This window comes from Brachyistius frenatus, unplaced genomic scaffold, assembly GCF_029030835.1.
Source record: "Brachyistius frenatus isolate BFR_SWC_R1_liver_20210118 unplaced genomic scaffold, ASM2903083v1 Contig_144, whole genome shotgun sequence".
NCBI classification, from domain to species: domain Eukaryota; kingdom Metazoa; phylum Chordata; class Actinopteri; family Embiotocidae; genus Brachyistius; species Brachyistius frenatus.
The window spans coordinates 319,350-341,128 of NW_027210743.1; the positions used below are offsets into that span (position 1 = coordinate 319,350).

Here is a 21,779-nt window from a genome sequence, read left to right on the forward strand (position 1 = left end):
CACTGGTAAAGCTGGTGTTGTGTGGGTGTGAATCTATGTGCTGGTGACCTTAAGATGAGTGGGCATAATGAAGACTTTCAGCATGCATACAAAACATGTTTCACTGTTCAGATGATTGAGAAGAGGAGCATGATACCATCACTGTCATCAAGGTTTTCCTATGGTTTATGTATCATAGTGGTAAATTGATTCAAGCTGAAGTTTGGGATATATCAGTCCAACTTTCAATTGTTTATTTTAATTATGAAAAAAAAAAAATATGTTGTAGTAAACAGGTGTATTGGGAATTAAAAAAAAAAAAAGAAAAAAAGTGGCCCAAAGTGATGTTCTGCACTGTGTTTCATATCTTTTCCTTCATTTGTAGCCTGACAATTTCAAAAGAAACTGCAGTGATCTGCTACTTAATCCATTAAACAACCAAAAATAAACAGCCTAAATTGTTATTAGATGAAAGTTTGAAAAGATATGAAATTGTCCAATTGAAAGTAAAAAAAAAAAAAAAGTACAAACATGAATCTGTGAATATGTCGCAAACACACTATATTATTACAGTAGAACCACTAGGATCGCCTGACTCATGAATAACAGACATGATCCCCCCCCACACACAAACCACCGATTGTCCAGAGAGAGAGAGAGAGAGAGAGAGAGAGAAAGCGTGCGTGTGCTCAGGCTGTATCTTTCTCTCTCTCTCTCTCTTTCTCCTCTGTCTGATTTACGGCGGATCGACACAGCGCAGCCCCCAGAAGAGAAGCGGAGCAGAGCTGGATTAAACGACAGAAGGGACACTGTTCAAAACAAATGAGCGAAAGTACACTGTTTGTTCGACTCGTCGTGGGGCTCCTTCTCATTGCGACAGGTAGGCTGCTCTCTCTTTCACTGCTGAAATGATGGTCTGAATTGCTTTTTTAATATATATATAATGTATATCTGTGTCATGTTTGTCACGTGACAGAGGGCATATTGAAGTTATAAAGTATAAGCTGTACTGCATACGGACTACACAGAAATGTGAATATAATGCTTTGACGAGGAGGCACGTCGTCATTATAACAGGTCAAACTGAGCCATGCCACCGGTGCACAACTTTGTAATAACCAGAAAGGAGTGATAGCATGTGAGGGGGGAGAGACTCAGATCTTTATGCACCGAGAAAAAAAAAAAAAAAAAAAAAAAAGCTCAACATACAGGCTGCTATTAAACTTTGATTAAAATTTAGATTCAAGCTGATTTCATAGGGTAATCCTCCTGCATTAGAGAGAACATTAAAAACTCCAGTCCAACAAGTGTGAAGGGACACCAAACCTGACGACCAACTTCATTACTACAAATTATGAGTGCTAAATTGCAATAAGTATATTTCTGCAATAAATTACTTGCCCGACTTGCTGACCTTGACTGTAGTGATGAGTAGCCTGTATATACTTTAAACCTTTACATTTTCACTCGTGTGGTTGAAAAGATTTATAGGGGAATGTGAAGGTCGAGGGTGTGGAAAAAAAAGTCAAAACGTATTTTTGAATATGTTAATCAGATATGCACGTTCTCTATTTTTGTTAAAGCTGTGATGTTGACTTCTTCTTTGACATTGTGGTCTTTAAAAAGCTGTGATAATCATGAAAGGGCAGAACATGGAAGGCTGTTTTATAGAGATCCTTCCTTAAATTAATGAATCTTAATTGATTGAATGATTATCACTTCTTTTGACCACTTACTTTTTCCGCAGTCACTGATCTCTCTTTGCTGACCATTTTGGCTTTTTGTGGACATATAAATATTGAAAAGTGGTGAAGTCTTTTCACTTGTATTCATTTTTTTTAGTTTGTTTTTTTTAGATGGAGGTTTGGCTGTTAAAAGAGCACTGTTCTATCTTTCTCAACCAGCTTTTCTTCTGTTTTTACTTCACTGTTAGACATTTTCTCTCTACTAATAATAATTGTGTGGAATATGATAACAAACAAAAGACTCTAAGGGTTTTTATTAACTGATAGATACATTAGAAAAAATAATATTATGGCAAGCAAGGGGCTTTTTATCTGGTGGGAAAAAATAACTCTACATTCTTTGGTCAGTTGATAGACGAGGCTAGAATTTGTCAAGCTTTTCATAAGTCTGCGACATACATGGGCATGCACTCAGAGCTTTTAAATGACTGACAGTACACAGAGAGCAAACATTGCCAAGGAATGTTTCTTTTGTGGTAATTATATAAATATCTAACCTCACCCCCATGCTGTAGGTGTGCATGGCTCCTGTCCCATTGAGTTGAGCCCCCCCAGAGTTGTGGTGAAATATGGAGGCCGAGTCTCAGTCAACTGCACCACATCAGAGAGCCAGTACAGAGGAATAGGCTGGGAGGCTTCACAAAACGGCACAGGTGTGCAGCAAGTCAACCCTTTGCCCTGGACTGTGGAGAGCCTGACAGACTGGGACATTACGACCTTCTGCTTTTTGAACTTACATCCAAAAGAACAGTGCCTCAAGACCCTTGACATTGTTCTCTACAGTAAGTCTTGTTTGTTGGTCATGGACAAGAATGAAAGTATGACTGTGTCTGACAACTTTTTCCTGTTGTCCAGAATTTCCAGAAACAATCAACATCAGCAGCTCCGATGGTGTATTGAAAGAAGGGGAGAAAAGCAACTTCACATGTGACATCCTCAATATAGCACCAGTTCAAAATCTCATCGTAAGGTGGTACAAAGGAGATGCAATCATTTCTACACAACATTACAGAAACATAAACAGTAAGAAACCAGTGAATCAGTCATCTGTCTATAGCTTTACACCGACGAGACAAGACAACGGTGCCACATTCAGATGTGAGGCATCTATGGACCTTGGGCCAGAAGGACCACAATTTATTGTGACCTCACAGGAGAATAATATTACAGTTTTCTGTAAGTATGGTGCTTATTTTACTTGTCAAAGGTCACTTTTAATGTGTATTATGTTAGAGTCAGAGTACATTTTTTCCGTACTGTTTTCACACCACCATCAAAAGTTATGCTACTGTTTCAGGTAGTGCATGTGTAAAATATCTTGACCTCATAAGACCCTATGTACCTAAAAGGGAACTATATATGTCTATTTTTTAGACATGTATGCCCTTCAGTCACTTCTGCATTTCAGTCACTTCTCATGCCTCATTTGTGCCTAAGCTGAGTTTTTGTTGAATTGAAGTCAAATAGTATAAATGTTTGCTACCTTTATTTCTGTTCAGTTGCACCAGAAATACTGTGTTCTGCTATCGAGTTATCGGAAGAGGAAACGCTGGCGAATAAATGCTCTGTGACAGGAAATCCCACCCCCGACATCAGGTGGCTGAAAGATGGGCAGCCCTTCAACTGGACTGTCCCTCTGAGAAGGGAAAGTGCAGGGATGTATTCAATTGAAGCTAAGGGCTTCTCCTCTGTCCAAAAGGACATCCCGGTTCTTGTCTTATGTGAGTGTGACATTCAGTCTTTATGGCAGTACTACATACGGCAGACAGTAAAATTAGATTCCAATATCATTCATCTTAGTTCCTTTTTCGAATGTAAAGACTCTTTAGGCTCCCCTTGCAAACTTCTTGATGCACAAATAAAGCTTGGACCTCACTGCTATTTGGGTGCTAGTAGAAGAAGTCCTCAGGTCCTTAAGTAAAAATGAATCCATTGTAATTGAATGCGCTAGCTTTAAAATGTTATTTAACTAAAAGTGTAGAAGTATATCAGCAAAAGATACAAAAAAATATATACTTTTATATGCAGAATATAAATTATTATTTCATGTTACTTTAATGGATGTATTAGTGTGAAAACCACATTTCACTGTAGGTCAGGGTGACAGTAATTACAACAACTTGCACATACTGCTGGATAATGCATTTTATTCAATGAACTGACGACACATTTTGAAAGTGAAATCGAAATCTGAAAAGAAACTGTAGCTGTGAGATAGAGAAATAAAAAGCACAATACTTCCTTCTAACATGCAGTGGAGTAAAAATACTATATCTTAAAACTGTTTCAAAATACTGCAGTTGACTGATTGAATTTTTTACCATACCACTTATGTGATAAGTTGTTACTACATAACTGTACTACATAATGCACTGCTAACAATGTTTTTCTTTTCAGATGGACCAAAGCTGACGTGTCCCAGCTCTTACATTGCACTAGAGAACACTCCTCACAGCCTCACCTGCACTGTCGAGGGCTTTCCTGAACCCGAAATGATCTGGTACAAAGACGGGGGCGAGGTGGAACTTCTGGAGAACCTTACAAGAAGTGATGGGGGGCAGTACTTGATCACAGCTTCGAATGTTCTCTCAAGTGTCAACGCCACGGTGGATATTATTGTCCTATGTAAGTCCTTAATACTTTTAGCTTGAGTGATTTACTCTGTTACCCTATTGTATTTGGTTTTTTTTCCTCCAGCTTATACTGTTTGAATTGTTGTGTGCAGACCCACCATCACCGATAGTTGAGCTTGACGACACCGAAGTCGACGTTGGTTCCACTGTGTCGCTAAAGTGCTCCTCCACGGGGAACCCTCGACCGAAATATTCCTGGAGTTATTACAAGATGGCCAACGTGGTGGAGAAAAATGAAGATGGCGTGTCCCTTCTGGTCATCGGCAATGCCACTGCGTACAACATGGGCTCCTACACATGTCATGCCTGGAACGGCAGAGGAAGTGTCTCAAAAATGGCCAAAGTCACTGTGACAGGTACAAACTCAATATAATGAACGTAATATATATATTTTTTTATACTTTTTCCATTGGGCAAAAGTTTTTGATGCCTGTAATTATTTTTGGTCTCACCTTCGTGGAGTCGACAGTAAAAAGTGATGTGAAAACACTGCAGACTGATTGGTCAGCAGAAACTGCGTCATTACATCACTCTGTGCGCGACACGAGACGCCCTGCACAAAACCGCTGTTGTTGATTAGTCAACCTACACTAGCAACCAGAATTTATTTTTAATTCACTGGAATACTTGATTAAATGGCAACACGTAAAACCACGCCGTGGTCAATTAATGAGATGCAGATGTTCCATTGTTTATTTGTCAACGATAGTGTCCTGCACATGTGTGTGGCAGTTTCGTTCTATTAGCGGCGGAAAACCGAGTCCAGAAAACGACCTGCTGGCAAAAGCGAGTAGAGTCGGTACCACCAGTGGGAAAAGGGCTTTAGATTGTGTTAATTTGAATAATTGTTTAAAGCTTGAGGAGGCAAAAATATCCTGTAAATCACAAAAAAGCAACAACTGGAGAAAAACCTCGCAACATCAAAATAAGTTTTGGTGGCAGGGCAATGTTTTTTTTTTCCTTCTTTTCAATCATATTCACGTGACGTCCCCCTTCATATTATTCTTGACCCACTGGAGGGGTCCCAGACCCTAGGTTTAACCACAGAAATAGTTAAATGGACTGTTTTATTTATTTATTCTTTGTTTCCCCAATTTTGGAAAGTTAAATTCTTTGTGCCCCACTCAGAAGTCGCCCCACTGAGGTCAAAATCATTTCATTTTTCATTTTGTACTTTATATTACATTATATGATTTTTTTTTTTTGCTGTCAGTACTAGAGTTATTTTACCGACTTGTACGTAAGAATGAATAAGAAGTTTAAATAGCCTACATAAAAAGTAAAGTGTTTTTTAAAAAATTTTTTATTGCACTGTTGCTGGTTATACTTTTTTTTTAACTTTTTAAAAAAATTTTTTTTTACCAGTTCCAATTATTATATATTTATCTGTCATTGGCGTCGTGACAACTTAAAGCCTAACCCCAGCTGCTACATTTATAGTCATAGTGGGAGTGAGGGTATGCAGTGTGTGTGTGTGTGCCCAGTAAGGGGGGGGGGAGCGGCGGTTTCCTCTGCGGTGATGTGGGGCTGGTAGCAGCGATAGCTTAGCTTCAGCTTCCTCCTAAAAAGTCAACGAGCCGCCGCTGGTTTGCTCGCTGCGTGCAGCTGAGGTGAAGCAGTAGAAACTGAAACGGAAGAACGGCGAACAGCTGTTTGGGAGAAGAAAAACAACAACAACAACAACAACAACAACCGCTGAAACTTATTCCAAATGGAGAATTTCTGCCTTCTTCGTCTGCTTTCAGTCTTTTTGACTTTAGAGCTGCTGTCGCTTTCTAACGGGACAGAGTCGAGTAAGTTGTGTCACTTTGAGACCTCATGCTTTCTTTTGTGTGGAGTTTGAAATGGCTCAGCGGTTAACGGTGTCTATTTATGTTGCCTGCGTTATTAGGAGCCAACTTAAAGCAACACACGGCGCTGTTTAAAAAAAAAAAAAAAAAATTGTGAGGACACTGGAAACTTTGAATGTAACGAGACTTATTTATGTTTGACGCACGATAACTTGAGTGTGGAAAATCGTGTGCTGTTGTAAAGTGTGAGTATTAGTAAGCGTTGCATTTTGTAGGCAATCTGCTGTTTTAGCTTCCTCGCTCCTCCTATGGCTGTCCCATTTGTATGATTAAACAAAAGTCTCAGTTAAGATCAGCTTATTGATTACAAGAAGACATGGGCTGGGTTAGGTGTGAGGCATTTCACAGAAATGTAGATATTATAGTTGAGGTCCAGCACAAAGAATGGTGGGCAGCAAGTGCAGACTTCCCAAAGGGAGGGGTATATCCTTCCTGAGTCCTTTCCTGTCGCTTCCAGAGACATAGCTTTTGTTCTTAAGACCTTTAAGTCTTTCAGCGCTATTTCCCGATGTGACAATGTTGTGTTATTTTAATGTAGACTCGGACTGGGATAACATCTTACACCCCCACTCACTGCCCCGCAGGTGCCAAGCAAGAATGCCCGATTAAAATAACTCCAGACACGATGGTGATGCCGTACCGAAGCAAAAGCCAGCCGGTAACATGCACGTCGACGTCGACCAACTCCAGTAATGTCATTGGAATATACTGGCAGGCGGGACGCAATGGCACAGTTTGGTTTCCCAACACCCATGAAGACTGGGACGCAAGGCCTGTCTGTACCGGGACGTTTCGGGGACGAGGGAAATGCGATAAACCTTTAAACTTCATTCTCTACAGTAAATATTGTTTAACAAATCGTTTGCTCTTCTATCATTAACTTTTTAAATGTGTCTCTCGAATTGTTTTAACCACCCTGATATTTTGTCCCGCCTTCGCAGAAACACCAGACATTGTTTCCCTCCGTGGTGTAAATGACTCGAGCTCAGTGGTGGAGGGCCGAGAGTTCCAGCTGCAGTGTGACGTACTCAACGTTTCTCCCGTACAAAACCTCAGTGTGCGGTGGTACAGAGGCAACAAAACCATTGAACCAGGTGGTGTAACTTTCTCTACATGTTTAATCTTTTCTGTGAGGCCGGAGATATCAACCACTGTGAGCCACACTGCAGTAGAAAACAATAGGATGTTAAATGGAAAGCAGGAATTGTCATTGAGGCAGAAATCTGATCTTAACTGCTGAAGTGTAGGTTAGTTCATTTTCACGACTGAAGCGTGAACATTTGTAGTAATCATCAGTTTTCCTAAAACTGCAACGCGTCATCTCCCTCGTTAAGCAGATATTAAGCACACAAGCCTGTATTTATCAACACGAGGACAAGAAATGGTTTGCATTATTGTATAAAGCACAGAGAATTGAACAAAAGCTGCTGCAAACACGTTCCCTTGAACAAGTCGTCCTGATTATTTAGAGTCAGCAGGGTGTAAATGTCAAATCAACACATCAGGTCGTACTGACTAATCTGAGAGTGAATTATGTTTTATTATATATTCTCAGCCCCTGATTGGTTAACTGGAACTTTTATGTCGGTTTCTCGTCTTATATTTTCCCCAACACGTTCATTTGTCCATCAGGCTCAATGCGACTGACTGGCTGTCACCCCGAGAACAACTCTAACTGCGACATCAGTGCGATCAGATCTCCGGTAAATGTGTCGTCCACGGTTATAGTCACTCTGGACAGGAAGGACAACGGAGCCGAGTTCAGATGTGAGGCTCAGTTGGACCTGGGACACGAGGGACCGCAGCCTTCTCCGACCACGTCCACTCCTCTCAACATCACCGTCTTCTGTGAGATCACGTTTACATTTGCTGCGCTCAGTAGTCACAATGCAGATACTGTGGTGATGGATCATTCCAGAAAGCCCGTCAGTAAGACAACGTGTACTTTGTGCGATCAAAAAGTTCAGAGAGTGCAACTGTAACATTCAAAAACCATACCTGATTTACATCTTTGTGCAGCAAAGTACGCCGTTCCTAACCCGCTCGGAACGCTCCCTGGGACTCCCGTTCTGTAAGCGTGCGCAGCACCACCGACGATTCACGCCGGATCTCCTCCACGGTCTCCAAACCTTCAACTTGAACTTGATTTTGAGTGGGTAGGGGTGGTGTGGAGCGACGATTGTGTCGTTGTGCAGGGAGCTGGTGTGCCGTCGCACCACAGTTCAGTGCATTGAGTGTTTTCCCCTCAGACGAATTCAGTGCGCAACCGCACGAATATCAAAGGAAACCACCAACATGCTGTCGGTTGCGCTCCCGACTTTGAAGCGTCTTCTTCGGTCTTCGACAGTGACATCCTGCCCCCCTTGAAACGTCGATGCCACTCCAAAACGAATCCCCGCGAGGGTTTTCGTCGTGGATTTCCTAACTTTAACAGCGCGTGAGACGTTCGCTCTCCGCTCAAGTTTCAGGTCCGTGGTGAAATCTCAAATGTCCGCGTAGCAGTGGTCACAACAAGGTGTGCAAACGCAGGTGCTGATGCTGATCAAACCACGTAACTTGGAAACGCTCAAGAAGGTTATTGCTTCCCCCTGCTCCGTACCATACCGGGCTCTATTTGTGTGCAACAAGAACAGCTCCTGAACTTTTTGATCGCCAGTTGTATGTGCTGGACAAAGTGAACACGATTACTATGAATTGGGGACTTCACAAGTATAGTTCCACAAAATGTACATGCATTTTGGGTCATAGTCTCTGTACAGTCTTTGTCCTCACACTGCTCTATTTACCTCTTTGTCTCGACAGATAAACCCATTATTAACACCACAAAGCTTCCGAAGGCAATCCCAGTGTTCAGAGGTTATCCGGAGCAGCTTGATTGTGAAGCTGACGGTCACCCGCCTCCAAAGATCCAGTGGCTCTACAGCTCAGGCAAAAAGACTTCTCTGTCCGAAGGCAAACTCACCGTGTTTGAGGCCGGCCTCTACAACTGCACTGCCACGAACGATGTTGATTCCGCAACATACGTGGTTCATGTGGTTTTAAAAGGTAACGTAAATATCTTCCTGTAGAAAACTGAAGTACGTAAATTACCAGCTCCAGCGGGGACACCAGATCTCCCAACCAGAGGTTTTGAGGTCAATAAACGCACTTTGTTAGGAACACCCGTACACCTGCTTATTCATAGAACTATTCAATCAGCTGAACATGCAACAGTAGTGCAGCACATAAACCATGTTGATCTTCTGGAAATTTCTCACACAACAGTCTGTAAAGTTTACTCAGAATGGTACGGCTAACAAAAAAACAATCCAGTGAGCATCAGTTCTGTGGATAAAAACGCAGAAGAAGAATTATCAGACTGATTTGAACTGCAGTAGCTTTACCAGTGTGCTGAGCAGGAATTCAGCTCCGACTGAGGCAGCAGTGGGCACAAGCTCCCCAAAACTGGGCAGTTTGAGACTGGAAAAATTTAGCCTGTTCTGATGAATCTTGATTACTACTGAGGCTGCAGATGGAGGCTCACAATTTTGCATCAACACCATGAATCCACAGACCCCAACCTGCCTTGTGTGAACAGTCCGGGCTGCTGCTGCTGCTGGTGTAACGCTGTGGGGAATGTGCATACTTTCATGGCCACACTTATAATTGATCTTCTTGTGGCTATTTCTAGCAGGATAGTGGACCATGTCATAAATACAAGCAGTCTCTAGCTGGTTTCATGAAGATGACAATGACTTTAGTGGCCTCCCCAGATCTGAATCCAACAGAACACCTTTGGTATGTGATACAGTAGGAGACTCACGGTGTGAATATGCAGCTGAATAACCTGCATAAAGGAAGTGATGCAGTCATTTCAACACACAGCAGAATTTCAAAGGAATATTTCCTCGTGGAATAAATTAAGAATTGAAGGCAAACAAAGGCCATACTAAAGATTAGTATGGTGTTCCTAATAAAGTCCTCAGTTAGTGTTTAAACTCCACACTGATTTCCAGACTATTTAACAATTTTCAGATGGACATTTAACCACTCCCTTCCTGAATTTTCTCTGTGACTGTAATATAACTTCTGATTCAAGGAATTAAAGGTACCACGACTGCATATTACTGCCAACAGAGCAAAATAGATACAATAGCAGCCAGGGAAGTGTGAATTAAAACTGAGTAAAAGCCAGTCTTCCTATTAGAACATATAATTGTAAAAACTAGATGATCAACTACCTGTTTATAATTTTCATTTGTGGATGTGCTTCCACTGAGGTGAATGTTTGTTGATCACATCATAGAAAACGACTTAAATGCGTGAAAAGTTCACAGATGAATTCTTCCATGTTAAAAATATAGAAAATTGAACTTAAAGGGAATTATTAAAAAAAAAAATGTAAAGTTTTTTTTTACTCATTTCATTACAGAGGACTACCTTCCCCTCATTGCTGGATTCGTGGCCGTCATAGTGGTGGCCATCTCCATCATCTTCCTCTTCATCTACTCAATCTACTACAAGAACACCAAGATGCGCCGCTACAGTCTTAAAAACCCCAAACTCAGCACTCACAACGGCAACGTGGCTCACAACGGCTGGGACCTGCCGTTGCCCATGACCAAACTGTCTTAGCAGTACATGTGCTGATAGAGCAGTACGGATAGCTCACCACTCTGAATGAGCCGCATCTCCCAGCCACCAGAATCTACAGCACATTTAGAGCCTGAATACCACTCAGGCTCCGTTATCCTCACATCTATTGTCCTATGTGTAATCCTTTTATCCCTCTGGATTGATATAGTTAAACAACTTGGCTTGAGATGTACAGTTCTGTATGTACTACTGGATTTTTACCAGTTTTCACTGGACACAAAGAAAAGAAGGCGCGAGGACTCAGAATTTGGCTCTGACTTGCAAGACAATCACTTTTTTATATTTTTCATGAGCACAAAGGGAATCTAATATAGTTTATTTTTGTTGTTTTTTGGGATTAGTTTTACTAATACTTGATTATTTTTTTTTCTAGAATTTCTTCCCCTTAAGATGAACTCAAAGTCAGATCTCTGTATGTAGTTACAAACCAAACTTGACTTGAGGGTTTAAGATGTTGTGAACCTGAGACTGCTGTGGTTTCAGTTCTCACACTAACAGGAAAAGAACTGTTTTTGTTAAAGATGCATGTTTGCACCTCGAGAAGTGTGACACTGACGACCAGTTTTACAGAATGTGTGATCTTTTTGTCCTTTATATTTTGTAAGCCATTGCACTTCTGAGTTTGGAGCCTTCTCTTGTGCCATACTGTGTCAGGCTTCGGGCCTGATGGGACAACTTCTCTTCTTCCACACTTGTGTGCTTTTGTATGAGTGAACTGTATATTCTGGATAATATTTTCTGTAAATGAAAAACTTTATATTTATTTATAAGAAACAGTAAAGACTGAACAATTTAGTATTGAAAACGGACTGCACACATGTAATTAAACGTTGATCTAAGGAAGTCCTGCTTGCGATATAAGGGACATGAGGACAGTGTACCACATTTGATAATACTGCTGTAAATATTTGTGACTGGTGTAAAACAGTATTTTATCATAAAAAATGCGGCTTTTCAAAGACTTTCTTTTGGTATTTAACGTACTCCCTAATATGGTTACAACATGGCAACGACAAAGATCTGTATGAGAACAAAATCAGTGCAGAATTATCGGGAGGACTTAAGAAAGGAAAATGTTGTATAGAGGTTTTAAATCGTCCTTTAATTTACAAATGAACACAAATATTCAAGAATGGCTTTTGTCACTGTCATAAGTGAAATTCAAAGTTAGATCAGAAAACTGTAGGCCTGAATGTATTTAAATTTACAATCACTTAAGACTGTATTTAATAATAGTAAGAAATACATTATTTTATAGGTAGTCTGCATCAAGCTTTGTGTATGCAACAGGAAATAAAAGGGGATCTAAATATATATAATATCAAAGTATTCATTATCCTGCAGTCCTATATGTACTCCTTAAAACGTGACAGAGCCCTCAAGTACAAAGTGTAGAAATCCTTCTGCTGTAGCCTGCTGACAGGTTTATTTTTTTCAGGTACAAAGTTATCTGTGTAAATGCTAAAAGCTTTGGGTGTTGGGGGCAGTTTGCTGCACACACACAAAACAAAAGGCGGCGTCCAAGTCCTGCAGTTTCGATGGAAATGCTCCCCGGAAGGGCGGTTATTCTGAAATATCCAGCAGCTTTTCGAAGCTCAACGCCTTCCAGTGCTGTCGGAACTACAGCAATTACAGGAATTTCCAAAGTACCCGCTTGAGAAACGGGGGAGTTCCAGTATTTCAATCGCCATGTGCCATCAGGTCCGAGTGTTGACAGTAACGGAAATCGCAAAGCATAAATAAATAAATTAATAATGGCTTCAAAATTGATGATAATAATGAAAAACTTACAAATAATTAGCCGTTTCCGTATTTATGCTGTTAAGTAAACAGGTTGCTCTCTCCAGCTGAAAACATCTGTTTTATCAAGCGTTTCCCAAATTGTCGAATTATTCTTTTAACCCACATGTAAACCCGTGATGGCGAATGGAGGGGATGTTTGGTCGGAAGAACTGCACGACGTTGTAGCATGTGGAGTTTTACGAGTAGCACGTCAATGCACCACAAGATAACTTTTACTTTCGAGACTGGTCAGGTAAAAGCCAAGAGCAACGCGAATTTGGAAAACGTTTCCTCTGTAGCTGCAAATGTACAGGCTATTTATTTATCTAATTACAGTGTTGACCAGGAACTGAAAACATGATGTGGTCCTTCTTCTTCAGCGGTTTAATCGCGTGCATAGGTAAGTTTGTTTTGTGTGCGCTTTTAGTTCGCTTACATTAAGTTGTGTCGCCACTATTTGAACATGACAGCGTCGTTTTTGTTTTGTTTTGTTTTTTTTACCAGGGGCCGACGCCCAATGTTTCATTAGTCTGCTTAAACATGATTACTTTTATATTCAGAGATCGAATCTGGCAACTTGTAACTCATTGACTAACTATTATTTATATGTAAACTATTAAGTTTATGATCTCCGATCCCTTTTTCGGACAAGAGGAAGTGGCATTAAGATAAATACATTACTAGTATAAAATAAATAGTAGCTGCAAAATGTGGTTAAATCATAAGTGGATGTGCTGGTTTGGACCCTGTGACTTATATTTTATTATATATGACGTTTCTAATCTGTGTTTAAGCAGCATGTTACCATTGCTGATGCTGCAGGTATTTTGACCTGCTTTACATACAGTTTTACATACAGAGACCACATCAATCTGAGGGGTTTATGTGCTGTCTCTAATATTTGATATTTTTTTGTGAGATATTGGATCATTTGAACATTTATTGGGATTTGAGAAGTTTTGAGGGAAAAAAAAGAAAAATTTTGGAGCAGTGTGTTGTATTTCAAACGCTGGTTAGATTGCCAGCATGTAAAATATTCAATGTCAAATAAATGTAGTGGAGTAGAAAGCAGTTGTGGAGTGGAAAAGTAGTATCACATACAAATTCTCCAAAAAGTACAATTACCTCAAAAACATTTACTAAATTGTAGTACTTGAGTAAATGTACATCATTACTTTCCACCTCTGTCCATTCAAAGTGTCCCTAAACTGGGTCAAAATACCCGCAGGGCTGTAACACTGTTTTATAAATGGTTGCTTGTACTTTAAGTCTTAATTTGTCCTTGTAGGAAGTACAATGAGTGACTCCTGTCCAGCAGAGGTGAACCCTCCCCATATTGTGGTGAGATTTGGAGACTCCTTTTCAGCCAATTGTACTTCATTAACCAGCCTGATAACTGGAATGGGCTGGGAATCCACTACCGGAGGAACAGGCACTGTATCTGGGGTCACTTATCTCTCCTTAAATAGTAACCCTGTGGACGACTGGGACATTAGTTCACGTTGTTTTCTCAATCTCCCTAATGAGCTTCAGTGTATGGTACACCTACCAGTTATTGTTTACAGTAAGTAGACCTTAACTTTATCAGCTTTTGTTTTTGATCATTTAATGCCACCGGTGTTGTGATTTGTCATAGTTATTTTTCCTCTCTCTAATTTTATCACACTGTTACAGAAATGCCGCAGAGTGTGTCCATGTCTCAGACCTCAAGTGAAGTGGGCCCCATGGTGGAGGGCCGACAGTATCGCTTCCAGTGTGGAGTTGATGATGTCGCTCCAGCCAGCAGCCTCGTCGTATATTGGCACAAAGGAAATGAGACATTCCCTAATGAGACATTTGTCGAGTCCAGGCTATCTCCAGTCAGTAAGTCATCTGTCCTCACTCTGACTGCCCATAGAAGTGATAATGGAACTCAGATCTGGTGCGAAGCAAAGCTGAACTTGTTGCCAGGACAGCAAAATCCCGCCGCGATGTCATCAAAGTCACAAGAAGTTATTGTACACTGTGAGTTTTTAATGTCGTCTTAAATTAAGCTGTCAGATCTTCTTTTCTCTGATTGTATTTTAATGCTTCCTTGTTTTTCTCTCTTTGGCTGCATTTTTATCTCATGCATATCCTCAGTCCCGCCAACCTTCCTCAAGCCTGCCAATGAGACGCTGGAACTTCCAGCTCGTGCATCATTAGCCTTAGATTGCATGGCTAAAGGAAACCCGATGCCGGAATATAGCTGGCTTCTCCCACACCCCGCACAAGAGACGAACAAGAATCAACATGTGGATCAACCCATTCTGATCCTATCCTTTCAGCTTCCAGGGGTGTATACATGCATAGCCTCTAACACCCAGGGCACCAGCACCAAAGTTTTCACTGTCGTCGGAGCTGCAAGTAAGATATTGTCTCAAACATGTGTTCAGGCACCTGGGAAGTGGAAAAGTTTCTATTTTGGAACATCCGACTTCCGAGTACGAAGCGTTCACAAGCAGGCAACATGACCAACACTGCAAAATGCTGCTGTCAAAACACAGAAGTGTTAAACAACACAGTCAGCATCCATATAAACCACTGACTGTATATAAAAGTGGACGTAGCTTCCGGGTCTGAGAAATAAGGCCGATGCGGTAGTGTCTTAAGCTGCGATACCACCGAGTGCTGCTATGGGTTGGCTCCAAAAAAGCCTCTGGCTCCATAGACTCAACTAGTCTGATTCAATTTTAAGGCAATAAAACATTTCTACGAGTTATTTTGGTTTTGCTAGCGAAAGTCACTCCTTCTGATTAGATTTCTGATTGTCCAACTGAAAATAATCCAATTATTTGGAAAAAAGCTTCAAAAAGCTGTGTTTTAGGGTGTGTGTCTGTTTGATTACCCCCCTCCCACCACCCCAAGGTTGCCACTTGATATAAACCAACCCAGTAGAAATAGAGCTCAGGAAGTCAATATTATTTGTACGCTGTATTTCTTACAGGTGTAACACAATAAGCAAACCAGGTAGGCTGGTGTACCGTCTGGCTATTTTTGAAGCAATTAGTCCAGATTTCTTCCTTTCGCCACAAACACTGCCAAGTCATGTGAGGTCGAACCTTTTCTCAGAGCTCTCAAAACACCTCCGACTTTTCAAGTAGGATATTCCCAGTTCAACAGGCGTTTTCGGCGTTTTCTCCCACTGTGAAGTTGGAACTTCCCACCTCCCAGTTGCTCATGAACGCACCATAAATATATCACATTTCACATGTTTTTGTACTGCGTTATTGTCTGTAATTTTTCATGCTGTTCTCCAATAGGTAGTCACCCTGGGACCACTGCTGGGATTTTACTTGCTGCGTTCTTTGTTGTAATCTTTGTTTTGGGATGTGTGGTTTACCACAAACAGAGAAACTCTTCTGTTGAGAGACTAGAAGGTCTGACCTAATAAGTAGAGAGAGAGAATGTAACAAAAAAATCCCCCTCTCCCACAGGGGATCGAACGACCTTCGCAGCCATTTTTGGAGTGTTTGTGTCCCTGGGGATCCTGCTCGTCATTGGTGGTCTCGTTTTTGTGACACCTGATGGTACATTTTCTCTCAACAAAGGCAACTATCTCCCAGGACAACCTACCTCATCAGGACCTGTATGAGGCAGACTTTTTAAAATTCTATTTTGCATGGCTGAACCATAAAAATGGTACTTTTTAATATTATTTTGTTTGCTTGGAGAAACATAGTGACATTTATTTTAAAGGTTGTGGGGTATTGCTTGTTCTGCATGCACTGTTGGTGTACTTCTGATTCTGCTGGCCCACTGTAGCTTTAAAATTGCATAATTTCATCAGCTGGGGTCAAAGCGCCACTAATCAGCATTGTTGTATTAACAAACAGTACATTTACAGCAGGGAGAGTGTGTTTACATGCACTGTAGTAATCTTGTTGCAGTAAATCTGCCCATAAATGCAACAGGTCGGTAATAAGATTTCTCTGACTCTGAAGTGATGCTGCTCTCTGACCTTTTTATAGAAAAGCATTTGCTCACAGCTACTCTCTGTTTCAGTTTTAGTCTGACTTTGGATTGAATTTTTTGCCATATGCATCATCGGTACATAAAGCACATATCAAAAGCAGACTGCTGGTTACTTCAGTGCACGTAAACACACCGACTAAATCAAATTTTGTGTTGAAACCAGGGGCATTAACACCTCACTCTGCAGCTCTACTGACCATTTTAGCTTCCTATAGCTTCTTGTTTTGGTTTTGTTTCTTGCATGTTTAATGTAAGGTTTGATCTGAGCTGCACTTATCACCATGTTTGCAACAGAAAAGCTCTGATAAACCCACTGTACTGTATGCTACCTGACTGTGCAACACCAAATGGGAAGACAAAGTTAGCAGCATGGAAAAGAGCCACATACTCCAGGGAGCCTCTGAAAATCGAAGACTGTGAGGATGAAACTAAATCAAAACTGGAAGAAGAATTTATCTTGGACACGCTAGCAACGATACATATATACGGACAATCAGTCAGAACAGTGGGTGTTCCAGCTTGTGGAAGATTTCCTCAGCAGCCGGGCAACCAAACATTGAAAGCTTTGGGGGGGGTGGGGCCGTTTTTGTCTACCAATACAATAATTTTTTATTGCTATAATACACGAATGATGAGTCAAAGGATATGTGTCAACGGGACACAACAGCCACTTTTTACTTATTACTTGCATTATTGCCTTGCTACAAATCCTTTGTTTAATGTTCAAGAAATGCAGCTGCAACACCAAAGAGTCTAGATTTTGAGGTAAAAAGGTGCTCCATTTCGTGTTATTAATCCATTAATTTAATTTGCCTTTATCATGACATGCTGAGCAGCAATATCGGTACCGCTACGATAATTACTTACACTACAATGGTTTATAATGTCGATGAGGTTTTTATCGAACTTATTTTGATGTAAGCATAAATTATTCTATCGTGTCATGTGAAATTAGATTTATCTATGTACTGGTAAAGTTTTTGATTGTTGAATTATTTTTGCACTGAATAGACAGCCGATGCCATTTATTTGATGTGCCTGCATTGTCAAATGATAAAAGATTTGGATATTTGAGCCCATCTGAATATAAACCACTAAATCCTGTATTAGATAAACAGTTTGTCAAATGTACCAGTAAAAACACATTTCTTTAAAAAAGTGGACATTTATTATGAAAGTTGAATTAATTGAAAAGGGGAACATTAGCGTGAGAGATGTGATTTTAAAAGGGATACATTGCTTATAATGTGAATGTATTGTGTGCATGTGTGGCTCAAGCATATGCATCAGCTGTTTCGATGAAGCCAACTTCTCTGTCTGTGACATCCTGAGGCAGAATACTGATTGAGGCAAAGTCAAACCCGTGTCTATGTTCCCCTGCCACCTTTTGTCAATCCCTTGGACCTCTCTCTCTGTCTCTTTCAGTCTTGCTTACATTATACCGTGTTGAGACTGCCATACTAATTAGTTACGGACAAAGTGAATGTAAAGGAGAGTGTTTGTTAGCCTGTCTACGGTTGCCCATATAAACCAATTTTGTTTTTCTAAAACCGTGTCCTTTAAGTTCAGTCCCCTGTCATTCCCACTAAAGCCTTCACCAGAAAGTGCTGTTTGTGTATGCTCTGACTGTGTTGCCGTGGCAACCTGGCACAGTAGACACTGCTCAATTTGTCATGGAGTTTTTAACAAAAAGGCTTTATTATTAACGCGCAAGCTTAACATGTTTCTCTAGAGAACTTGTAGAAGGAGCAGCATATTCAAAGCTGCGAGTGAAGTGATCGTGTACTGTAATCTGTGCATTGAGATTACCAGCTGTGCTCCTCTATAAATACACAGAAAAGCATCCAATCACTTGCTCTTTTGCACTGCAGTTGCAGGTCAGAGCCGATACGCTGTGCAGCATTCTGGTCACAGTGGGAGTCTTACAAGCTACATGCTGCACAAGACCAGTACTCCTGCCTGCTGGGATCTCACAAAGCACGGAGTTCAGAACCAACAGGAGACGAGCACGCAAGAACTACGAAAACAAGCTTTTTCGTCATAGCCAGTCATGATTTGACACTAAAACAGGAGATAGACTCGGTGGTTTGACAGTGTACAATGGCCACACCTACCTTAGGCTGGAGTTTAACCAACTTTACTTGATACAATGATGAAAATCTATTTCTGATTTATGTCATTTTATCTTCATGTTATAGATTTAGGCCTGCATGTCTGCAAAGCTGAGAAGAGCAGAAAGTTTGCACAACAGAAGTAGTTTTATAATTTGAACTTGGTTACACTATAATTTATGTGCTTTGGTACACTTCTAAAGTAACACTATCCCTTTTGTCAACAACATTTTGCCCTGCTTTCGCTATAAACTGGATATTGAAAATGGAAAATACATATATTAATGTAAGTTGGTATATTTGTATTGCCTCCATTATTCCTGCTAAGACGTTTTCTGAGTTATCTGTTGGCCCCCAAAAATTCCTCCTAAAAGATCACTGCAGCACTTTGTATTGTTTCTTAGAGGCCTGCCACCTGTTAAATTTCCCTCTTTCCCATTTACCCCCCACCCACCAAAGTCAGCTGGGAGGGAACTGTGTTTTGTTCCAACATAGTTCCCTGCAGAGTTGCCAAGGTTGTTCAAGTTGGAATTTTTCTCTCTCTCGACCCTTAATCGACGGCTCAGTACAGAAAATAACATGGGAAACAACTTTCTGAGATGGATTGTCGTGCTTTGCACGTTTTGTTCAGGTAACAGGGTTTCTTGTCACTTCTTGGGGTTACAGAAAATGTTTGATTCAATAATTGTCTTATTAATAGTGGTTTGGTGATCCTCTAGTCTGTAATAATGTGAAAGTTTAAGGCGGTCCTCGCAGGATTAGAACAGACTAATTATTGTATGGACTAAGGATTTTTTTTTTTTAGCCTGAAAATAGGCCTGTTTGTGTTTAGATTACACTACAGGGTATCACAGGCTACCAGTGACACAGTTAAACTGTTAAAAATGCACGTTTGCATGGATTTGATTGGATTTGTCAGCTAAAGTAAGCTGCAAGTAAAATCCTGTATGTAGTTCTACAAAGCGCACATTTTGTCACCATATAAATAATGAATCATCAGCAATATAGTTAGAGGCTAAATTCATTGTTTGCAATACTTTGGAAATGTTAGGCTCATTTATTACTTGGGATTTGACTGGTGTGTGTTGTAACAGGGTTACATAACAGGGAGCCTATGCTTTTATGCAGTAGCCTACCTTAATATGAAAATGAAATGTGGTGATGCCACTGGCGATAATAATGATGATGATGATGATGATGATGACTTTATGTCTCAGTGTCAGGTGAAGGTTGTTCCCTAATCCTCAAGCCTTCCAGGGTTGTGGTGGGCTTTGGGGAGGCAGTGTTGGTCAGCTGTGAGGCCGCTCGCCCGGTACGTGTCCTGGGATGGGAGTCTGCCATTAGTGCTACACACACACAAGAGGACCGGTCCGTCCAGTGGAAAGTGGACAGTCTCATCGACTGGATAGAAGAGCCCATCTGCTACGGGGTGTTTTTCACAGCTCCGAGACAGTGTGAGGAGAAGCTCAACCTTGTCCTCTACAGTGAGTCAACTCTTGTTTAACACCTGGTTTTAAAATGAATGACTCACATTAATCTGTTTGACCTACCTGAACCCTGTTTATCATTTAATTTAGAAACTCCAGATAGCGTCTCCATCAGGCAGGTGAACCACACGGGCCCCATGGTGGAGGGAAAAGAGTACCAGCTGCTCTGTGAGGTTCAGAATATCGCTCCTGTTCAGTATCTCACCCTGAGGTGGTACAGAGCGCAGACTGAGGTCTATAACCACTCCTTCTCTGACCTCACGTCCTCCTCACCTGTCCAAGTGTCCTCTATCCTTGTCATCACGCCTACCAAGGCTGAGAACGGAGCACAGTATAGATGTGTAGCAGAGCTGGAGCTCGGACCAGAGGGACCACAGCCACCTCCTAGTGTGACTTCGGAGCCTCTTAATGCATCTGTGTATTGTGAGTCATAAAGCTATCGTAAATCGTAACACAAGTTCTCACGTTTTACACGTAGAAGAGTGATGCATGTTATCTTTTGTCTAGTTCCTCCAACGTTCCTCAGTCCTGAAATAGAGGTTATGGACTTTATAGAGGGTGCCGAAATGACCTTAAACTGCACCGCCACTGGAAACCCTATACCTGTATACAGCTGGCAGACCTCCAGTCCCATGCCGGAGAGGATGGAGGACGAAGCAGTTGTTACTTCCTCATCATTGCACCCAGGGACCTACACCTGCACTGCCTCCAATATGCTGGAGAAGAAAAGCAAGCAGTTCATAGTGAAGGAAAAGACCAAAGGTAGAAGGAAGCTCTGAAGTACATTATGTGCAAGTTGTTTTCATACTCTGTATCCTAACCTGCTGCTTCTTTTGCTTTTACTTAGGTATTTGAGATGAGCTGTGACTGAATGAGATGACTACATCAGACACACAAGGAGAATTCCACAGAGGGGATTTTACTCTTGCTGCTTTGGAGATGGAAAATGACAATACATTCATAACTCCATGGATATTTATGTGAATGTTGTTATCATCCAGAATTAGATCTCATAAAATGAAAGACCTGAATATACTATGTTTGGTAACTGCCATTTAATTTGTCAGTGTTGGTTTAGTCTGGGTGTAGTTCACTTTTTATGCTTTTCCTGTGACATTCTGTATCTAATTTATATTTTTGACTATAGTCTATGTTTTCCTATTAATGAAGATATCTTGTAACATTACAAAAGCGTAGCTACTCTTGATATAGCAATGATGAATAGTAGCAGACCATTACTGTAAATATGAACAGTTTCTTAATTTTCTTGTCAATAAAATAAAATAAAAAAAACAGTTTTCACTTGTTTATATTATACCTATACATTAAATAAGATTATTTTTTAATATTAGTATGATATATAATTAAAAATAGGCCATCACGTTGCTACATAATCACGGGGTTATAAGACTTTTCATCAAACATTAACAATACACTGGTTTCCAGCTTCTACCAGGCTAAGCAAATATTTATTCAAATAATCATTACAAAGACAAGAAATACCAGGAAAACTATTTTGAAAATACATACATGAAGTTGTCATCATCACCATCAGTGCTATTAA

The 21,779-nt window shown here is 40.7% G+C and overlaps 1 protein-coding gene across 1 annotated transcript; it reads left to right on the forward strand.

Moving 5' to 3' along the window:
- Positions 1-716: 716 nt before the first annotated feature.
- LOC138630941 (hemicentin-2) lies at positions 717-21,508 on the forward strand. The gene is made up of 21 exons (XM_069715602.1): positions 717-859; positions 2,240-2,506; positions 2,580-2,900; positions 3,224-3,445; positions 4,122-4,349; positions 4,450-4,713; positions 6,792-7,046; positions 7,149-7,301; positions 7,840-8,055; positions 9,010-9,252; positions 10,619-10,820; positions 13,005-13,024; positions 13,913-14,188; positions 14,299-14,628; positions 14,746-15,009; positions 16,080-16,231; positions 19,224-19,359; positions 19,946-20,212; positions 20,306-20,638; positions 20,723-20,977; positions 21,063-21,508. Exons 1-21 carry the CDS (start codon positions 802-804, stop codon positions 21,068-21,070), a joined length of 4,470 nt encoding a protein of 1,489 aa, XP_069571703.1. The 5' UTR covers positions 717-801; the 3' UTR covers positions 21,071-21,508.
- The last annotated feature ends 271 nt before the right edge of the window (positions 21,509-21,779 follow it).